The sequence below is a fragment of the Theropithecus gelada genome, chromosome 7b (genome assembly GCF_003255815.1).
Source record: "Theropithecus gelada isolate Dixy chromosome 7b, Tgel_1.0, whole genome shotgun sequence".
Classification (NCBI taxonomy): Eukaryota; Metazoa; Chordata; class Mammalia; order Primates; family Cercopithecidae; genus Theropithecus; species Theropithecus gelada.
Window position 1 is genome coordinate 56,577,280 of NC_037675.1, and position 20,840 is coordinate 56,598,119.

The 20,840-nt window shown below is 40.5% G+C and overlaps 1 protein-coding gene across 3 annotated transcripts in view; it reads left to right on the plus strand.

The window, feature by feature from the left end:
* The first annotated feature begins 1,994 nt into the window (after positions 1 to 1,994).
* Positions 1,995 to 20,840, plus strand: part of FBXO34 (F-box protein 34) — an 82,292-nt gene continuing 63,446 nt past the window's right edge. Inside the window, exon 1 of one of the 3 annotated variants that reach the window (XM_025392573.1) lies at positions 1,995 to 2,229. Coding sequence is in view for 1 of the 3 variants with exons in the window: in XM_025392572.1 (XP_025248357.1) it covers positions 2,996 to 2,997 (2 nt within the window). In the remaining 2 variants the exon portion in view is untranslated. Of the gene's footprint in view, positions 2,230 to 2,851; positions 2,998 to 20,840 lie in introns of those variants that run through there. The other 2 variants (XM_025392574.1, XM_025392572.1) reach the window with 2 other exon arrangements.

Consider the following 20,840-nt stretch of genomic DNA (forward strand, 5'->3'; position numbering starts at 1 on the left):
TCTAGCAGGGGCTATTAAATACACATATGGAAGATGTGTGTGGAGTAATATAAGGGCCATAAAGGAAGAGAAAAAATTAGAGGAATCAACTTTTTGATTCCTCTGATCAACAGGAATCAAGTTTGTTTGTTTGTTTTTTAGATGGAGTCTCACCCTTGTCGCCCAGGTGGGAGTGCAATGGTGTGGTCTCAGCTCACTGCAACCTCCGCCTCCCAGGTTCAAGCAATTCTGCCTCAGCCTCCCAAGTAGCTGGGACTACAGGCGTGCACTACCACGCTGGGCTAACTTTTGTATTTTTAGTAGAGATAGGGTTTCACCATGTTGGCAAGGCTGGTCTTGATCTCCTCACCTCAAGTGATCTGCCTGCCTCGGCCTCCTAAAGTGCTGGGATTACAGGCGTGAGCCACCGTGCCCAGACGGAATCAAGAGGTTTTAAGAAGGACAGTGTTTAAGATGAATCTGAAAGGATAGATTGAAGTTTTACAATTTTGAGCTATGACATAAGGAACCTTCAAATGATAATGATATATTGAGCTAATATTGATCATATATTAAATCAGACATACAGTTTGATGCCAAGGTATACCATATAACACCCCTCCTTAATTTTTTTTTTTCTTTTTGAGATGTGAGCCACCGCGCCTGGCCTTCCCCTCTCCAATTTTTATTAAAAATATGTGTATAGATAAAGGTCTAGATGGAGATATTAAGTGGTTATTTCTTGGTGGTGAGATAATGGGAAATATTTATATTTATTTTGCTTTTATGTTTTAATATTTAAGATTTTACACATATATTTTACAAGAGTAGTTTTATAATTGGACAAAAGCACTTTTGTTAAGGACTGGCTAAAATCAAAGTTGCTGGTTTAAGTGTAACTTGGTACAACTTTTAAAAAATAATTTGGCAGTTTGTATTAGTAACTGTGAAAGTGTTGATAGTCTTTTTCACCTAGTAATTTCACTTTTGGGTGTCCTTAAAAATCTACATTCATGAAGATGTTCTATGATTTCTTTATAATGGCAAAAAGTGAAGGAAACAATTTATGTCCAAAACTAGAGAATTAATGCAGTAAATTTTATGTCCACTTAATGTATTTTTATGCAGCTGTTAAACTGGTTATGAAGCTTATGTAGAAATATGAGAAATGCTTATAAAAGTGAAAAGAGGATGCAATATTGCATACTACTATTACACAGTGTAGTAAAATATATGTGATGGGGCAAAAGGTGTAAAAGAAAATACATTGTCCTCATGTTTTTCAATGTGGTTAATATTACTTTCACAATGAAAACAATAATAAGTTTAAAGGTTGGGGATCAAAAGTTCCTCACTGACCCTCTGATTTGAATGTAAAGTATTAAAAATTTATGTCCATCATTGGCCGGGCGCGGTGGCTCAAGCCTGTAATCCCAGCACTTTGGGAGGCCGAGACGGGCGGATCACGAGGTCAGGCGATCGAGACCATCCTGGCTAACACGGTGAAACCCCGTCTCTACTAAAAAATACAAAAAAAAAAAAAACTAGCTTTATGTCCATCATTAACCAGTCCTTAAGCTTCTACAGACTTTAACAGTTTGGTGTCAACCTCAACGTTTATCTACTTTCTGACAGGTATCCCTGCCATGATTTGCATGGGAGAGTCAGAAGGGACCCTTCCAATTTCGTCATTTCACAAATTGAAACTTGAACCCCAGCCTTCCAAGCTAGCAGCAGAACCAAGATGGGGATCCAGGTCTACTAGGTTATCTAATAGTATCTGAGACCATTTATAGCTTCAGGTCTACCCACGAATATTCATAAACTTGACATGTCTGCTGACTGAACCCTGGCATCACTACCCTTCTGGCTGGCCTGGGGGGTTTGATTCCCCACAGTAGTGCTCAAACTTTTATTTTCTACCACTTGGGGGCCGCAGACGCGTCATCCAGGTCTCCCTTTTCACTTTCCCCCTTCCCGCCCCCAGTGGCCGGCAGGGGGCGCCGTGACACCCTGGTTCCGTGGCCCCTCCCCCGGCCAACCGTCGATTGGGCCGGCGCGTGACGTCACTCCGTTTTAGCCAAACAAATGGGTTTCGGGGCAAGCGTTGGGCGCCGCCGCGCCGTGCTGGGTGCTCGGTCCGCCTCAGCGGTGGGGAGCGAGCCAGGCCTCCCGCCACCGCTGCCGCCGCCGCCACTGCATCGGGCTGGTGCAGCCCCGGTCCAGGCCGTGGCCGGGGCAGGAGCGCAGGTGAGTCCGGGCCAGGGTGGGGCGTGGCGCAAGGGCCGCGCAGCTGGGGTCCGGCGGCGGCCACCGTGGCCGCTCCCCGCCCCCTCCCGCCGCCTGCCTGCGCTCCCGGGGCGCCGGGCGGGTGGGGGCGGGGGCGGGGGCGGGGGCAGGGGCGCCGCCCGCGGGTCCGGGGCAGGGACCCGGCTGCCTGAGCCTCCTCCGGGGCGGCCCTCCGGCGCGCACGGCCCGGGCGCTGAGCGCCCCCGCGGGCCACGGAGGGTCGGGCGGGTAGGGAGCGGGGTCCCGGGTCCCGGCTGAAGCCGAGGAGATCACAGATAGGCCGTGAGCGGGCACCGGACCGGCGCTCCCACCTACGGGACCCCGGGCGGTGAGGAAGTCAGCCTTTGGACTTGGGTCGCCTCGCCCCTGTCGCGCTCGGCCACTCTGCCCTTCCCTGCCCCCGCGCAGGTGAGCTGGCGCTTGTCCTTAACCTTCCTCGGCGACGAGGCGGGACGGAGGCTCGGACGCCTCCCCAGCCTCTGGGCTGGCGCAAGCCGACTGCGGTTCGTCCCCAGTCCGCGATGAAGTCATAGAGCTGTGGGTCCGCGTGTCTGTGACGTCAGTAGATGGGTCCTGGGATGTCACCGCAGGCCCGGGCGGGGACCTGGGCTCGCGGAAGGGCCGGGGGGACCCGCAGGGGAGAAAAAGGAAGTTGTGTTCCACGAACGCCTGGAATCGCAGTGAATTTGAATCGAAAGTTGTTCGATATCAGCATTTTGCAATTTTAATGTAATAGTTGTCAATTTCTTTAACTTCTTGTCCAGCAAGCGTTGCGAGTACAGCTTAGTATAAGACATTTGATTTAGAAAAATTTAAGTCAAGGTAGGAGGTTTTCTGGAGGGTGTAATATAAAAAGCCTTTTAGGAAGCTAAATTCATAGTTTGATGGTTTGCGATCAGAATTACTGAAAAAAAGAGAACCACTTCTAGTGCTGATAAATCAGTTTGCTTTACTTTTGTTTTTTTTTTAACTGGACATCTATCTGCTTGTTAGCATTTTTTGTTAGAAAATGGCTAGGAGGAGGGAGAGTGGATCTTACATGATTTTTTCTTTTTTTTCTGTTGTAAAGGGAGGGAGGAGTTTGAATTAATCCAACATTTGTCTTAAATAATAATTACCTGAGGAATTAATTTATCCAGGTTGTCCCTATCCTACCCTGTGCTACCATGCTACCACCCCGTGCTACCATGGTTTAGAAGTCAGCAACAAACCTTTTTCTTGCTTTCTTACTAAGACCCGGCTGTAACTTAACATAATAACATATTCCAGGACCGCTTGTCAGGATAGTTAACTAACATTTTGTCTTTAGTGCTTTTAAATATGAAATTACAGAATTAAAAAGAAATGATTTGTCAATGAATGCTGTTTTTCTTCCAAAGCTTTCAAAAGAGATCTAAACTGGAAGAGAAGCTAGTCACTTGTCGTAGTAACTGACCCTCTTCAGGTATTCCAGCATATCAGTACTTTTCATTTCCTCCTCTTTGTAGAATAATGTAAATGGAATCTAGTTCAAAAGGTAGATGGCTTAAAATTGAAGCATAGGTACAATTGGTGTCTTTAGTAGGAAGCTTGTGTAGAAGTCCTTAGTCCTTCCTCACTGACCTTGACTTGTAATGGTAGGGTTTTTTTGTTTTTTTTTTTTTTTCCTCTCTCTCTCAATACTTCCTGCTCCCCATTTGTCTTTTAAAGGTGATTGATAACATATTGTCTCTCTGGGTTTTACATCAACATGCAGGTGGAAGTTATGCCCATTTTCAGGCAGGAAATAAAAGCAAAAATTTACCCCTGTTAGGTACTATTGGATTTGACTGGAAGTTCACAAAACAAGGCTTTTCTGTACATCTTATTTTGATCCTCACCACAACCTTGGGAATTTGACAGCATTGTGTGCACTACTGAAAGTTGTTCTGTTTTTTTCTTCCTTCTTTTAAGAAATTAGGAATTTTATGCTGACAGTGTTGAGTGAAGTCTCTAAAGATACAATTCTGTGTACAAATTATTTTTTGTATATACAAACTTTGTATACAAAATTTTGTATAAAAGATACAAATTTGAGCCTTTGGATAACCAGAGACTTGAGAGGCACCTGAATTAATATGAAACTGCTGATATTGAGAGTTAGTCAACCTTCTCTTGAAGAGGAAAGAATCTTGGCAAGATACTATGTAATGCAACTGAAGGGGGTCCAAAATGGACACTTGCATGTGTTTTTCCCAAGTGGTAGCCATTCTGGGGCCGGCTACATGGCTCTCTGTAAGTTAGGTGTACTCGTTTGTTTGTTTGTTTGTTTGTTTGTTTGAAACGGAGTCTCGCTCTGTCGCCCAGGCTGGAGTGCAGTGGCGCGATCTCGGCTCACTGCAACCTCTGCCTCCCGGGTTCAGGCGATTCTCCTGGCTCAGCCTCCCGAGTAGCTGGGACTATAGGCGCGTGCCACCATTTCCAGCTAAGTTTTGTATTTAGTTTTACTGTGTTGGCCAGGCTGGTTGTGAACTCCTGACCTCGTGATCCGCACACCTCAGCCTCCCAAAGTGCTGGGATTACAGGTGTGAGCCACTGTTCCCGGCCACGTGTACTAGTATTAATGGGAAAGGATGAAAGTCAGACTAAACCAGAAAGATCTGCAGCTTCGATAAAGAGACACCTGCTCTTTGGCAGTGCTTTTTTCCCCTCTGTTTTGCTTAGCAATTGCGAAGTTTTACTTTTTCCTCATGGAAGATGAGTTAATAGGTGAAGAATACATGTCGTAGGGCATACTGATGTGACTGAGGAACAATGACAGATATTTAAAAAGTCAGCTAGTGAGTGTTGTTGTGCAGTTATCTAACAAGCCATAACTCGTGTGAAACATTTTTACAGTCTGTTTCTATTTTTGGCAGGATATTTTTCACCCATGCTTTCCAGTTTTGGGTCTGGGAAGCAGCTTTTACTTCATATAGATGGTTTTATGGAAATTAATTTTGAGATTGGTTTATTATTTTAAGTCGTTCACTTATGTAATTTGAAGGCACTAAATTAAACAGTCATTTGTTATGTGGCATCTTTCTGATGGATAAAAGCAAGTGTCAAGAATGAGAGTGCTGTATTGTAGAAATTCCTCAGGATATGTTTATTGGATCAATTATTTTATTAACATTTAGGATTTAAATTCTTACAAAATTTTTACTTTATTTTTTAAACTTAATTTGTGTTCAGCTTAATTTGACAGTTTTTATATTCTAGTAAATTTTAATCTTGTTTTAGTATTTGTTTGGGAGAGAACGTACTTATCTTTAGAGACATCATTTAATTTTATCTTCCAAAATTTGCAGCTGTTTAGAACCAGATACTTGAGGGAAGCTACTATGGTATGATGAATGCCTTCCTTGTTAGGTCATGTGTGACAAAGGCAAAATTCAGCAAGTGCATAATCTGCAGTCCTTTGGAAGCAACAAAAACAAAAAAGAGCAGATTAACTTGAAATGCATTTAGGTCATCTGGAAATTGAATTCCTGTCAGTTCTTATCTTTGCATAATTTATCTTCTTCCCTTTAGTTAATGCTTATGGTATTTTGAAGCTGATGACATACTGTATTTTCCAGGAGAGCATTAATACAGTGTAGTTGTTTCTTAGTGTTGATTAAAAGAACTTATCAACCTTTCATTCCAACCTCCATCTTCTAGGTAATGCGCCACAGAAGAGGCTCTCATTAGTCCCTTTAAAAATATTCAGCTTCAGAAACCTAACATGTACATTTCCTACCCTCCGTATAGTATAGTTGTAAATATGAAACTAAGTGCTATGTAAGTGTGGTTATTGCATTTTTAGGTATGGATTTCATTCTTCCAGCAAACATTTTTTTGAGGATTTCTGTGCCGCATACTCAGGATCTGTGACACGGGGATGAAATGTCATTGCTGCAAGGACCCTTAAAACAAATTAACATTGCCCTGGTGGGTCTTGGGTGTGAGAGGCTAGAGTTGGGTCAAGAGGATAAACTATTGGCTGGGCGCGGTGGCTGACACCTGTAATCCCAGCACTTTGGGAGGCCGAGGCGGGCGGATCACGAGGTCAGGAGATCGAGAGCATCCTGGCTAACATGGTGAAACCCCATCTCTACTAAAAAAAAAAAAATACAAAAAATTAGTCAGGCGTGGTGGCGGGTGCCTGTAGTCCTAGCTACTTGGGAGGCTGAGGCAGGAGAGTGGTGTGAACCCGGGAGTTGGAGCTTACAGTGAGCCAAGATCGCGCCACTGCATTCCAGCCTGGGTGACTGAGCGAGACTCTGTCTCAGGAAAAAAAAAAAAAAAAAGGATAAACTATTTATGTTATGCTAGATTGGCCAGAGGTGTTAGTTAAAGGTCAATTTAAGGAGGTATTAGAAACTCAGTTAAAAAGAATAGGGAATAGCTTATTATAGCCCAAGACGAAGGATCTAGATACCACAGATTGAGATTGTGCTAGAATGAATGGAACTTAGTGAGTTCGGGCTTTCTTAGAGGCAAGAACAAGTGCTCAAGGCCAGAACTAGTCTGTATAGGCAATCTAAAATTAGAAGCAGAGAAAAGAGGGACAACCCGAATACCTGTTCTCCTTTCGCATTTACCTTCTTTTCCTTTAAAGTCAATCCTTTTCTTTAATTGATGAACTTGGGAAATACGCAGGCCTCTCACAGCCTTCATTTCCAGTGTTTGCTTTCTTTCTGGAGGATTTTATAGTGAAACATTTCATTCATTACAGAAAAGTGGAAAGAATTGTTTGTACATTGCATACCTAAATACTCACCATCCCTATATCATTAGTCATATTTTGCTATATTTGCTTTATTGCTTATCTATCGGTCTATCCATTCATCAATCCTTTTGTTTTTGTTGTATTTCAAATTATACTTTACACCTAGACATTTCCTGATGTCTATTATTAAATTTTTTTTTTTTTTTTTTTTGAGACGGAGTCTCACTCTGTCGCCCAGGCTGGAGTGCAGTGGCCGAATCTCAGCTCACTGCAAGCTCCGCCTCCCAGGTTTACGCCATTCTCCTGCCTCAGCCTCCCGAGTAGCTGGGACTACAGGCGCCCGCCACCTCGCCCGGCTAGTTTTTTGTATTTTTTAGTAGAGACGGGGTTTCACCGTGTTAGCCAGGATGGTCTCGATCTCCTGACCTCGTGATCCGCCCGTCTCGGCCTCCCAAAGTGCTGGGATTACAGGCTTGAGCCACCGCGCCCGGCCTTAAATTTGTTTACTTGTTTTTAGGCAAAACTTGTATATGGTAAAATGTACAAATCTTATACCATTCTGTTAGTTTGAACAAGTTCATACATCTGTGTAACCCATATATCCCTGTCAAAATATAGAACATTCCATCACCACAAAAAGTTCCTTCCGGCACCTTGTAGGTTAATTTCATTAGCTGTTTAATCTCCTGCAGTCTTATTTCTACTACTTTCTTCTGAAACTACTTGTTCAAATGATCTGCTTTGTTAGAAGTACATTAGGGTAGCATTGTGATTGGTGTTCAGAGTATAAAGAAATGAAGAATATAGCCCTTGCTCTCTCTGTGATTCAATTTTTTGTTTTGTTTTGTTTTTTTGAGACAGTCTCGCTTTGTTGCCCAGGCTGAAGTACAGTGGTGCAGTCATAGCTTACTGTAACATTGAGCTCCTGAGCTCAAGCCAACCTCCTTCCTCAGTCTTTTGAGTAGTTGGGTCTACAGGTGTGTGCCACCATGCCTGGCTGCTTTTTTTTTTTTTTTTTTTTAAAAAGAGACTAGATATTGCCCAGTCTGGAGTGCAGTGGCTGTTCAGAGGCCTGATTATAGTGTACTGCAGCCTTGAACTTTTGGACTCAAGTGATCCTCAGCCTTCTGAGTAACTGGCATGTACCATGGGCTTAGTTTGGGTTTTAATTAGGTATCTGAAGAGAGGTAAGTAAATGTTACATGAATTCAGAGGAGGAAAGTTTCTTAGGAGTGGGTCTTGCTAAGGTCTGAGTGTTGGTGTCCCTCCAAAATTTAAATGTTGGAACTTAATCTCCAGTGTGATAGTGTTAAGAGCTGGGGCCTTTAGGAGGTGATTAAGTCATGAGTGGGATTAATGCCCTTGTAAAAGAGGCTTGAGGAGCTCTTTGTCCCTTCCATCCTGTAAGGTGCCATCTCTGAGTAACAGGGCCTCACCAGACACTGAATCTGCCAGTGCACTCATCTTGGACTTCTCAGTCTCCAGAACTGTCGGCAGTAAATTTATGTTGTATAAAAGTTACACAACGTAAGGTATTTTATAGCAGCCTGACTGAACAAGGACAGGCCTTTATTTAAGGATCCAGAGAAGAATTTTTTATTTTTATTTTTTTAAAGACTGACTAGAAGCTTTTGCATAAAGGAACAGTAGCAGGCAAGGTGGTTGGGTCCAGGCTTTGGAAGGAGTTTGAGTATTATTTTGTACCCAGTGATAGTTTTTGAGGAAGGAAGTAATGTTTTTCACAGATCTTTCTGTTAAATCTTTATCCTGTTTGTCATCTTTGGTACTTAGTTGTATAGAAGACTTCGTGTTTTGAGTTCTCTCTTCTCTTAGTTCTTTGCTTATCTCTAATTTCTCAGCTTTTCTGACGATTCTTTCTCTTCCAGATCCAGACTATCTAATGCTGTGTTCTTGAACCTTTATTCCTTCTTATAATCCAGCCCTTACCTTTTGGGTAATTATAACTTCTCAGTTATAATTCTATCCAAGTCATGCCTACATTTTTATTCATAAACTGTTAACTCTTGTTGGGTTTTTGACTACTAAGAAGATGCTTCTTTTGTATATCCCTTTTTACTTTGACTTATTCAGGATCATGTAGCAAGAGCATTTGCTTTAAGTAGTTGTAGCAAACAGGATTTATTGAGAGAAAGAGATTGTAAACTTTGAGTAGGCTGCATGAACAGATTAGTCTGAACTTCTAGAAACAAACCCCTGAATGACACTGCAGAGCTTGCCTGCCAAGGGGTCTACTGCCACCACACCACTGAGAACCATGTTGTTGAATCAGAAGGCTGCCATCAGAACTTTAACTTCCTTGGGTAGGACTGTACTTTCTGTTCTCTATCTTATGCGGTATGTCTGCTTGCCCATACTTAGGTCATATGTGAAACCTTAGCATTGCCTATATATAAAACAGGAAGTGCATGTGAGAGCTTGATTGGAGTGTTGAGTCTGAAGTACATTCAGTTTGTGAGGAACTGAACTCATTTTCCCCAATTCCCTCATTGTGACAAAGTTAAGCCTTTTCTGAGTTTTCTTTTTCAGTCCAAAGGCATGGGTATTGTTCTAGTTTTCGGAGGTAGAAACTATTGAAAACTGTATCATTTAGATTTTTTAATGCTGATATAACAGAAAACCAACTCAAACTCACTGGCTCACAATATTAAAAATTCCAAAGGTGAAGCTTGATTCGGTTATACTTATGTGATCAGACTTCATCTTTCTCTTCCTTTATTTAATGAGCTCAGCTTCCGTGGTTTTGTCCCTTTGTGTTCACGTTTGTTGCAGCTCAAGCGCTACATCCTCATGTTGTCAAGTCCAGAGGAAAATATATAGGACTACTGTACAAAGAAAACTAGTTACATTAAAATATAGTTATAAAAGTATTTTAAAAAATTGTTGGTAATATCTGTTTCTTTTTTTTGAGACAGGTTCTTGATCTGTTGCCTAAGCTGGAGTACAGTGGTGCTAACACGGCTCACTGCAGCCTCAACCTTGTAGGCTCAAGTAATCTTCTCAGCCTTCTAAGTAGCTGGGACCACAGGTGCACACCACAACACCCAGCTAACTTTTAAGTTTTTTTGTAGAGATGAGGTCTTGCCATGTTGCCCAGGCTGGTCTCAAGTTCTTGGGCTCAAGCCATCCTCCTGCCTTGGCCTCCCAAAATGCCAGGATTATAGGCATGAGCCACCATGTTCACACTGTTTCTTTATAAAAAGATTCAGTTAAGGCCAGGTGTGGTGGCTCACGCCTGTAATCCCAGCACTTTAGGAGGCCGAGGCAGGTGGATCATGAGGTCAGGAGACCAGCGTGGCCAAGGTGGTGAAACCTCATCTACTAAAAATACAAAAATTAGCTGGGCATGGTGGTGAGCGCCTGTAATCCCAGCTACTTGGGAGGCTGAGGCAGAGAATTGCTTGAACCCTGGAGATGGAGGTTGCAGTGAGCCGAGGTCGTGTCATTGCACTCCAGCCTGGGTGACTGTCAAAAAAAAAATATATATATATGTGTGTATATATATAAAAATATATATAAATATATGTATATTTGTATATACATATATATATAATATGCATATATTTAGTGGGGTCTAATAATTTCCAAGTGGTGATGAGTATTATCACTATTTGGAGGTACCTGCAACCAAAGATCATGTGATAGGAAAATAAATATCTGTGATTTCTACTGGTGACAAAATGAACAGATATTGCTAATATGATACTATTGTGGTGTGTTGGCTGAATTCACAGTAAAAGGAAATGCTAAATTTCAGTTGGAGGTTAAAGATGTAATTTGTTTTTCTCATCTGAGTTTAAAGACACCCTGAATTCTGTATATAAACCCTTGGAGTGTCTGAGCCTCAGCTTAAGAACCACTGCTAGAAGAGAGTTTCTCTTTCTGGAAGCTCAAGAAATGTATTCTTGTGTCTCATTGACTTTGGGTTATGTTGTCATTTCTGAATCAATGATTAAAGCAAGAGAAATAGGATTTGCTAATTAGTTGAGCGAGCCTGGGCCTACCTCTGGAGCTGGAGGTCATTCCCTCCTAAGTAGCATCATGGGAGAGGAAGTGGATTTCCAAGGGAAAATTGAGAAGCAGTGGATGGCAGGATCTGGAAGATTTGCTAAGTGCCCCTCCCCTTCAAAAAAAATAAAGAGCCAGTAGATACTGAGTAGCAAATAGCATTATGTCCATCCTCTCCCTTTACTTCCATGGTCAACCAGTCATTAAGTTTTAGTGAAACTTCCATTTGCATTTGCCTTTTTTTGTTTAGTCTCTTTGATAATATCTTAAACCTCCAGTGTGGTAGTGTGTGGATTAGTCCATTGGATTGTGGAAAGAAAAATATTGAAACTTCTGTTTGTTCTTCTCATCCTACTAGTATTTATGTGCATTTTATATGTATGTAAAATATATTAGTACATGATATATATACATGTACTACTGTATATATATCATGTACAGTGGTATGTAGATATATACACACACACAGTGGTACATATGTATATATATATATCATGTACAGTGGTACATGTATATCACATTTCATATTTGTGGGTACATGTTAAAAATGTTTTAAAAAATGGAGATGGGAGAATCAGAAAAGTTGAGATAACTATGTAGAGCAGTGCTGTTGAGTAGAAATAGCCCTCTATCTGTGGGTTTAGCATCCATGGATACAACCAACCTCAGATGGAAAATACTTGAGGAAAAGAAATTACATCTGTATTGAACATGTACAGATATTTTTTCTTGTCATGGCAGTACAGCGTAACTCTTTACATAGCATTTACATTGTATTAGGTATTTTAAGTAATCTAGAGTTTATTTAAAGTATGCGGTAGAATGTGCATAGGTTATATGCAAATACTACACTATTTTATATCAGGAACTTGAGCATCCACGGAGTTTGGTGTCCATGGGAGGTCCTGGAACCAATCCCCCATGGATACTGAGGGATGACTATAATATGAACCTTGTATGTATGTAATTTAACATTTTCTAGGTAGCCACATTAAAAAAGAAAAAAAGAAACAGATGAAAAATATTTTAAAAATATGTTAACACAATATATCCAAAACATGATTTCACATTGTAATCAATATAAAAATTACTGAAATAGTTTAGTCTTTTTTTTCATATAACATCTTTGAAATCTGGTGTGCATTTTACACTTAAAGCATATCCCTCTGGGCATGATAGCCCATGCCTGTAGTCCTAGCTGCTTGGGAGGCTGAGGCAGGAGAATCTCTTGAACACAGGAGTTTGAGGTTATGGTGAGCAATGATTGTGCCACTGAACTGCAGCCTGGATGACAGAACGAGACCCACCTCCTTAAAAAAAAAAACAAAAACACATCTCAGTTCAGACTACTAATATTTCAGGTGCCAAATGCAACATGTGGCTAGTGGCTGCTGTATTGGATAGCACAGATCTAGACCAATGATCATTGTGAATTTAGATTTCTGTAATTGTGTCTGTGATGGTTTTTTATAGTTCTATATTTGCCCCCTTCAGTCTTATACACAGTTGGCAGGTTAGTTGGACAAAAATTCCAGTGGGATGATGATATTACTCTCCAAATGAAAACCTGCCTAGGTTTAGACGTCATAAGATAGGCCCACCCTTCCTCTCCCTTTTCTGGGACTCCCTGCCATAAACCTGGTATTCAGGCAGTTTCCTCAGCCTTGCTTTCTCCTTTCATTTCTCCAAATATAACATCTGTTTTGGGAAGTCTGTTCCCGTAAAACCTTGTTGGACTCACCAATCCCTCTGTAACATCCTTACCATTTCCCACATTCCTATGGTGTGTGTATTGAGTACTTAGCCACTCAGCACGTTGGCATTTCATTGTATGCTGTTGCTTGTTGCTCCTTGTTTCACACACAGTGAGCGGTATCTCCCCTAATAAATTCTAAGCTTCATATATTATTCCTGAATTATAGGCATATATTGAAGACTTGGCTTTTCCTTATCTTTAGAAAGGACATAGCTGGGCTATGTAAATTTGTAGCTTTATGTTTTTTTGAAATTAATTGTTTACTCCAAAAAGTTTCATTTTTAAATTTAGCTTTTTTTAAATTTAAATTTTTATTTTATTTTATTTATTTTAGTTTAGTTTAGTTTAGTTTAGGTTTTTGAAACAGAGTCTTATTCTGTTACCAGGCCAGAGTGCAGTGGTTCGATCTCGGCTCACTGCAATCTCTGCCTCCTGGGTTCAAGAGATTCCACTGGCTCAGCCTCCTGAGTAGCTGGGACTACAGGCGTGTGCCACCATGCCCGGCTAATTTTTTGTATTTTAGTAGAGAGAGGGTTTCTCCATGTTGGCCAGGATGGTCTTGATCTCCTCGGCCTCCCAAAGTGCTGGGATTACAGGCGTGAGCCACTGCACCCGGCCAAATTTAGCTTTTTGACTGTGTACTTTCAACAGTTTCACAATGATTTTCTGCTTCTTGATAAGGAAGGCACCCTTGATCCTGTCATGGACTCATTTAGCACACATCGGACCACGATAGGCCCTGCTGACATGTTTTTTTCCTTGTAGACAACCTTATAAGAACTTTAAATCTCAGAGCACAAGCGCTTCGAAGTCTGGCTGGGCACATGCCACATGCTGATTTTGTGTCTTTCTCAACCTTCTTGGTGGGTAGACAGTGCTATTGCCAGGGTCTTGGGTCGGCCTATTTCTGTTGAAGGCTGTATTGTAGGAAAGCTGATGATTGTATGTCATACACGGGACCATGTCTCTAGACAATGAGTGACTCTAGACAATGTCTCCGGAAAAAAAAGCAGTTGCTGTGTTTTGTACTCTGCTTGTTTACTTAGACGCTTTTTAGCAGATTCATTTGTAGGACTTGGTGTTCATTTGCTTTATGACAATTAAAAAGATTTTGTTTATAGAATAGTTTATTTGAAACTGTAGAATCATTCTTGGAACTACAGAATAGGGAATTATTGATTAGCTGGAGTTTCTGAAGATGAAATTTGAGTTTCATAAGGTAGTCTCAGAGGACACTTTTTCTTTATTGTCCAGAAACCAGGAGAGGCAAACTTGTTTCCAAAGTAGGGCAAGAGGTTTTATTTCAAGTTCAGTCATCAGGATTATTCTCTGGAGGTTGTCAGTACTTTTTACAAACTCCAGTCACTTCAACCCTAGGGAATAGGTTTCTCTTGTTCAGACTGTCTTCTTTCTTGGATGAAGAGCTCTACCATCATCACTATATTTTAGCTCATTTGTGGAACAAAGGACTATCGAAATATTTCCCGAAGAAAAGTCCAGAGAGGGCCGTAGAGCTTTATGCTTTAAGGAATCGTCTTTCATTTAACATTTTCTTTGCTGTATTTTGCTTAACATAGGCTATGATTAGATTGATAAAAAGCTAAAAAAATACACCAACATTTTTAACTTGTGGAATTTCACAGCCGATTTATTACAGCATATTTTATATGCCAGGTATTAAGCGCATTAGTTAATTTCTGTCACTTTTTCTTTTAGCATAATTTTACAGATATATTATTTATATTCTTTGGCAAATAGCAGTCTTTAAGAATTTATTTATTTATTTATTTATTTATTTATTTTTGAGACAGAGTCTCGCTCTGTCGCCCAGGCTGGAGTGCAGTGGTGCGATCTTGGCTCACTGTAACCTCCACCCCCTGGGTTCAAGCGATTCTCCTGCCTCGGTCTCCTGAGTAGCTGGGATTACAGGCGCCTGCCACCATGCCTGACTAATGTATTTTTAGTAGAGATGGGGTTTCACCATGTTGGTTAGGCTGGTCTTGAACTCCTAACCTCGTGATCTGCCTGCTTTGGCCTCCCAAAGTGCTGGGATTACAGGTGCGTGAGCCACTGCGCCCGGCCAAGAATTTATTCTTTTTATTTAACACTTTGTGTTTTCCCCGCTTTAGGTAAATATAATAAAATTGGTTATTAAAGTCCAAAAAAATTACCTTTACTGGAGAGTTCACATTTTTGTTTTATTAGCTGGTAGGAAGTTACAACTTTTCCTAAAATTAAAATGTAACTTTACATTCTAAGTGTGTGTGGTTTTTTTTTTTAGAGATAGGGTCTCATTCTTTTGCCCAGACTGGAGTGCAGTGGCACAGTCATAGCTTGCTGCAGCCTCAGACTCCTGGGCTCAAGCAGTCCTCTTGCTTTAGCCTCTCGAGTAGCTAGGACTTACAAGCGTGCACCACCATGCCTAGTGCTAATTGCATATATTTTTAAGACTGTAGGGTATACAATTTTTTTACACTTAAAAATTACAGTATATGGGTTGGGTGTGGTGGCTCACGCTTGCAATCCCAGCACTTTGGGAGGTCGACAGGGGTAGATCACCTGAGGTCAGGAGTTTGAGACCAGCTTGACCAACATGGTGAAACCCCGTCTCTACTAAAAATACAAAATTAGCCGGGTGTGGTGGTGCATGCCTGTAATCCCAGCTACTCGGGATGCTAAGACAGGAGAATCTCCTGAACTCAGGGGGTGGAGGTTGCAGTGAGCTAAGATTGTGCCATTGCACTCCAGCCTGGGCAACAAGAGTGAAGCTCCATCTCAAAAAAAAAAAAAAAAAAGCAAATGATTTATTTTCTTCTCTTTTTATTTGATTCAGGGACCTAGCCTCTGGATTTCGAGTGTTTGTGGTTACTTAAAATGTTGTTTTTGTTACTTTTTTTTTGTTTGTTTGAGACAGGTTCTCTGTCACCCAGGCTAGAGTGTAGTGGTGCATTCTCAGCTCACTGCACCTCAACCACCCAGGCTCAAGCAATCTTTCCACCTCATCCTCCTGAGTAGCTGGGATACAGGCATGTGCCACCATGTCCAGCTAATTTTTGTATCTTTTGTAGAGATAGGGTTTCACGCCATTGCTCAGGCTGGTCTTGAACTCCTGGGCTCAAGTGATCCTCCCGCCTCAGCCTCCCAAAGTGCTGAGATCACAGGCTTGAGCACCATATCTGGCCTCACCTTGGTTCTTATTGCAGTTGTCTTGTTTTATTTTGTGAATCTTTACCACGTTTATCTTGCTTTTAATGGTCCTATTTTAAAATGCAGAGAACATTCTTTCTGGCCAAATGAGGTTAAAAGAAAAAAAATTGCAAAGATGAGGAGTTGTAAAGCTTCTTTTAAGAATTGTTCCGGCTGGGTGCAGTGGCTCACACCTGTAATCCCAGTACTTTGGGAGGTCAAGGTGGGCGGATCATGGGAATTTGGGAGTTTGAGACCAGCCTGACCAACATGGAGAAACCCCGACTCTAATAAAAATACAAAATTAGCCAGGCGTGGTGGCGCGTGCCTGGAATCCCAGCTACTTGGGCTGATTCAGGAGAATTGCTTGAACCCAGGAGGCAGAGGTTGCGGTGAGCTGAGATTGTGCCATTGCACGCCACCCTGGGCAGCAAGAGCAAAACTCCATCTCAAAAGAAAAAAAAAAAATGGTTCCTTCTCCCAGGAGTTTAGGAACAGCAGGTTACCTAAGGAGGGGTGAAGGGAGGCCTCCAGGTCGGAAACGGAGCAGGTCAAAACTCCCATGCTGATCAGTAGTGGGATTGTGCCTGTGAATAACCACTGCTGTCCAGCATTGGCAACATAGTGAGACCCTATCTCTTAAAAAAAAAAAAAAATTCCTTTATGAACATTTCATGGGATTTCTGCCATCCCCTTTTAAGGGACATAACAAGAAGGAGAACATGCCTCTTTAAAAGATAACAGTTTTAGCAATTAAAATCTTCCTGCCAGCTCATTTGTTGGTCTACTTAAACATTCCAGTTTTATTTCATTAAAGGTCTTTTCAGGTGTTTCAAGTTTTCCTTTAAGTGAACACTTGTTGAACTGAACACTTGTTCATGTTTCTCATGTTTAATGGCTATGATTTAAATACATGTTGGTGTTACTGAAGTCATAATCCAGTGAGAATTCCTGTTAAAAGTGTTAAGATTTTGGACTCTTGCATAAGTTCAGTCTTGCATAAGTCAGATGTTCAGTCAAAATTGGTTAGAATTGAATTTGAGTAACGCCTGTGCTTGTATTTATACTGCTTATTTAGTATTCATGGATAATACTGTATGAAAATTTGATTAGTTCATTTTTTTCCCTTCCAAATTGATAACTTAGAAGAGAAAATTAATCTCTACCTCTTTCCCTTCCCAGTTTGTAAAAAATGAGTGTAATTTTCCATCTTTCTACTTTTAAAGGATGTTAGACTTCTTGGTTTGTTAAAGTACCAGTGATATTCTTGAAGATTCAACGTGAATTCAATTTAGTGTTCTTGGCAGACACAAACTTAGTTTTTTTCCCTTTAGAAGAAAACCATATCAAGCCTTCATTAATGAACCTCGGTGTAATTTTTGGCCTTCTTCAAGACATTTGTCATTTGCATTGTACGGCTGTAGTGTAGATATCTTGAAATAATGCTTAATTTTTATTTCCTTGTGCATTGTATTTGTTTTTAAACTCCTGTTCAGTTTACTTACCAAATATTAATAGTGTGCCTACTTTGAGTCTTCTACATCTGAATATTCCTTTAGTCTATGTTGCTGAAATTCTGCTTTATAGAATAATACACATAACTGTATTGGAAAGTGTAGTCTTTGCCGTCAGGAGCATTTACTCTGATAGGGTTAATGATTGTAAGCCCCTCAAGAATTTTCCACACTAGTTACTAAGGATTTTTAAAGGATAAGTGATTTTGTTTGTTCCAACCCTGTTCAAAACAATTTGATGTTTGTACTACATGTTGAATATCTCTTATCTTACATGCTTGGGACCAGAAGTGGTTTGGATTTTGGATTTTTTTTGGAATTTGGAATATTCACATATACACAATGAGATATCTTGGAGATGGGACCCATGTTGAAACAATTCATTTATGTTTCATTTACCCTTTTTTTTTTTTTTTTTTGAGACAGTGTCTCGCTCTGTCGCCCAGGCTGAAGTGCAGTGGCTTGATCTTGGCTCACTGCAACCTCCGCCTCCAGGGTTCAAGCGATTCTCCTGTCTCAGCCTCCCAAGTAGCTGAGATTACAGGTGTGCCATCACACCTGGTTAGTTTTTGTATTTTAGTAGAGATGGGGTTTCACCATGTTGGCCAGGCTGGTCTCGAACTCCTGACCTCAGGTGATCCACCTCTTTCCCAAAGTCCTGGGATTACAGGCATGAGCCACTGTACCCAGCATCATTTACATCTTATACACATAGCCTGAAGGTAGTTTTATACAACATTTTAAATAATTTTGTTCAGGAAACAAAGTTTGTGTACATTGAACTGTTAGCAAAGGTGTCACAATCTTAGTCACTTACGTGCATAGTCTGTAGTTATTTGGCATCACCATCACACTCAACTGAATTTATATGCTACTGATAAGCAGTCATTTTCTTTTACTTATTCACACGTAAGTATAAGAAAAAAGTAAAAAATAACAGTAAAAGGTATGACATACCATTAATATAGTGGAATAATAATGTGTTCAGGGTAACTAAGCACAATAGCATCACCAGAATATCTGTAGCTGCTGTTAAGCAACAGCATCAGCAAATAAGGTTAGGCTTTCAGTCTCCACCTATGATGTTATTTTTTGATGAAAAGGTTTCTGGACATTTTTTGTTTGTTTGTTTTATTAAGGCCGGAAGAAACATCAGAATCAATTGAGGGACCAGGAAATGGGGCCTCTAGGGAAGACAAGGCATTCTGCTAGATGGCTTTTAAAAATATTTCCTCCGGAGTCACTTGTCTCATTAACAACAGTTTTTGTCTTACAAGTCTCTCTTTGATTTTATAAACCAGCATGATTTGTTTTGTTATGAATGCATGCTGCTCTAGTTCTCTAATAAGCCAATCATGCTTTTGCATCATGTCGGCAATAAGCACTTTTTTTGCTGTGTTAACATTGTCATCTTCATTGTTGTGTGCCTGTGTTTTGACTGTGACCTGTCACATGAGGTTGGGTGTGGAATTTTCCACTTGTGGCATCATGTTGGAGCTCAAAAAGTTTGGATTTTGAACCAGTTTGGATTTCAGATTTTTGGATTAGGGATTCTCAACCTGTACTATCAGCCAGGAGGTATAAATGATGTCTCCTTTGTGGGTTTAAATATAATTTATTGCTTAAGAAGTTACTTGTAATTGGTATGGATCAATAATTTATGCTTCATGACCTCTACCTTATGATGTGGTTAGTCATCTTTTGGCATTGGTGTGAGAAACAAGGTTTTCCAAAAGGAAAATCAAAAATTTTTTTGTGGAAATTTCTAAAGTAAAGGATTTTTTTTTTTATTTTGTGTATTTAAATTATAATCATTACATAGAAATAAGTACAAAAAAATGGAATATAAAATTACATACACTAATCAAAGCTGGGAAAAAAATAGTCCAAGACTTGGGCTACTGCAAAATTAAATGGTTTAATTAAGAATAGTTAGATTTTGAATAACTCTTGTTATGTTATTTATGCCATGAAAAAGGCACGAATTTATATTCACATATTTTAAAATAGTGTTGAAAAGAAAACCATGTACGGCCTGTTTGATACATTTTTCAGAAATCCTCATTTTATTTCAATCTGATTCATAGACTTTCAAATGATCCTACTTGTGACGGTTGAGAAACTGTATTCCTCTAGCAAGAAAGAGCCTTTTGTAATGATTTCTTCAGTTAATCAGAGAAAAGGCTTGTTGGACGATTTGATTTAGCTAGCTGCTTTGTTTGTTTTACCCTAAGAGCAAATGATGAGAAATTAAACAAATATATAGGGCTGGGCATGGTGGCTCACGCCTGTAATCCCAGCACTTTGGGAGGCTGAGGCGGGTGCATCACTTGAGGTCAGGAGTGTGAGACCAGCTTGGCCAACGTGGTGAAACGCCATCTCTACTAAAAATGCAAAAATTAGCCAGGCATGGTGGCACATGCCTGTAATCCGAGCTACTCGAGAGGCTGAGGCAGGAGAATCGCTTGAACCTGGGAGGTGAAAGTTGCAGTGAACTGAGATCGAGCCACTGCACTCCAGCCTGGGCGACAGAGCGAGACTCTGTCTCAAAAAACAAAACAGAAAAAGGATATATAATACATATTTCAAGCAGCAAAATGACCCCAAAGCTTCTCTTTTTGGTTAAAATGTTTTCTTGCCCTTTTCTCTCAAACGATTCAGAGTTTTTGCCCTCTCTTTTTTCCCCCTCTTCCAACATTTTTAAATTTTGTTATTTTTGTATCTAGTAGTTCTTGGGTAATTACTTTAGTGTGGAAGTATTTCAAAACCAAAATCTAATACAGACCTTCAAATCGTTGAAATCTCTATATATCAAAATTTCAAGAAAGTTTATATTTTAGTAGGATGGAAGAACATTTACTTTTTGAATAATATGTTCTCGTGATTCAAACGCAAAAGGTGCAAAAAATGACCAGTTTTCTTCCTTCCCCTGTCTCTTGGGCACACTTTACCCCTCTCTGGAAGCAACCAATGTTACCAGTTTCTTATCTGTTCTTCCAGTATACGATTCTTTCTTTCAACGTATGTACGTATGTATGTATATATGACAGAAAGAAAGAGGTCTCACTCTGTGCCCCAGGCTAGAGTGTAGTGGCATGATCACAGCTCAGTGTAGCCACAACATCCTGGGCTCAAGAAATCCTCCCACCTCAGCCTCTCAAGTAGTTGGGAATACAGGCATGCACCACTATGTCCAGCTAGTTTTTTTTTTTTTTTTTTGTAGAGACAGAATTTCACTTTGTTGCCCAGGTTGGTCTCGAACTCCTGGACTCAAGGATTATTCTGCCTTGGACTCCCAAAGTGCTGGGATTACAGGAGTGAGTCCCCAGGCCCAGCCACTGTCTACCTTTTTTTTTTTTTTTTTTTTTTTTTTTTTTTG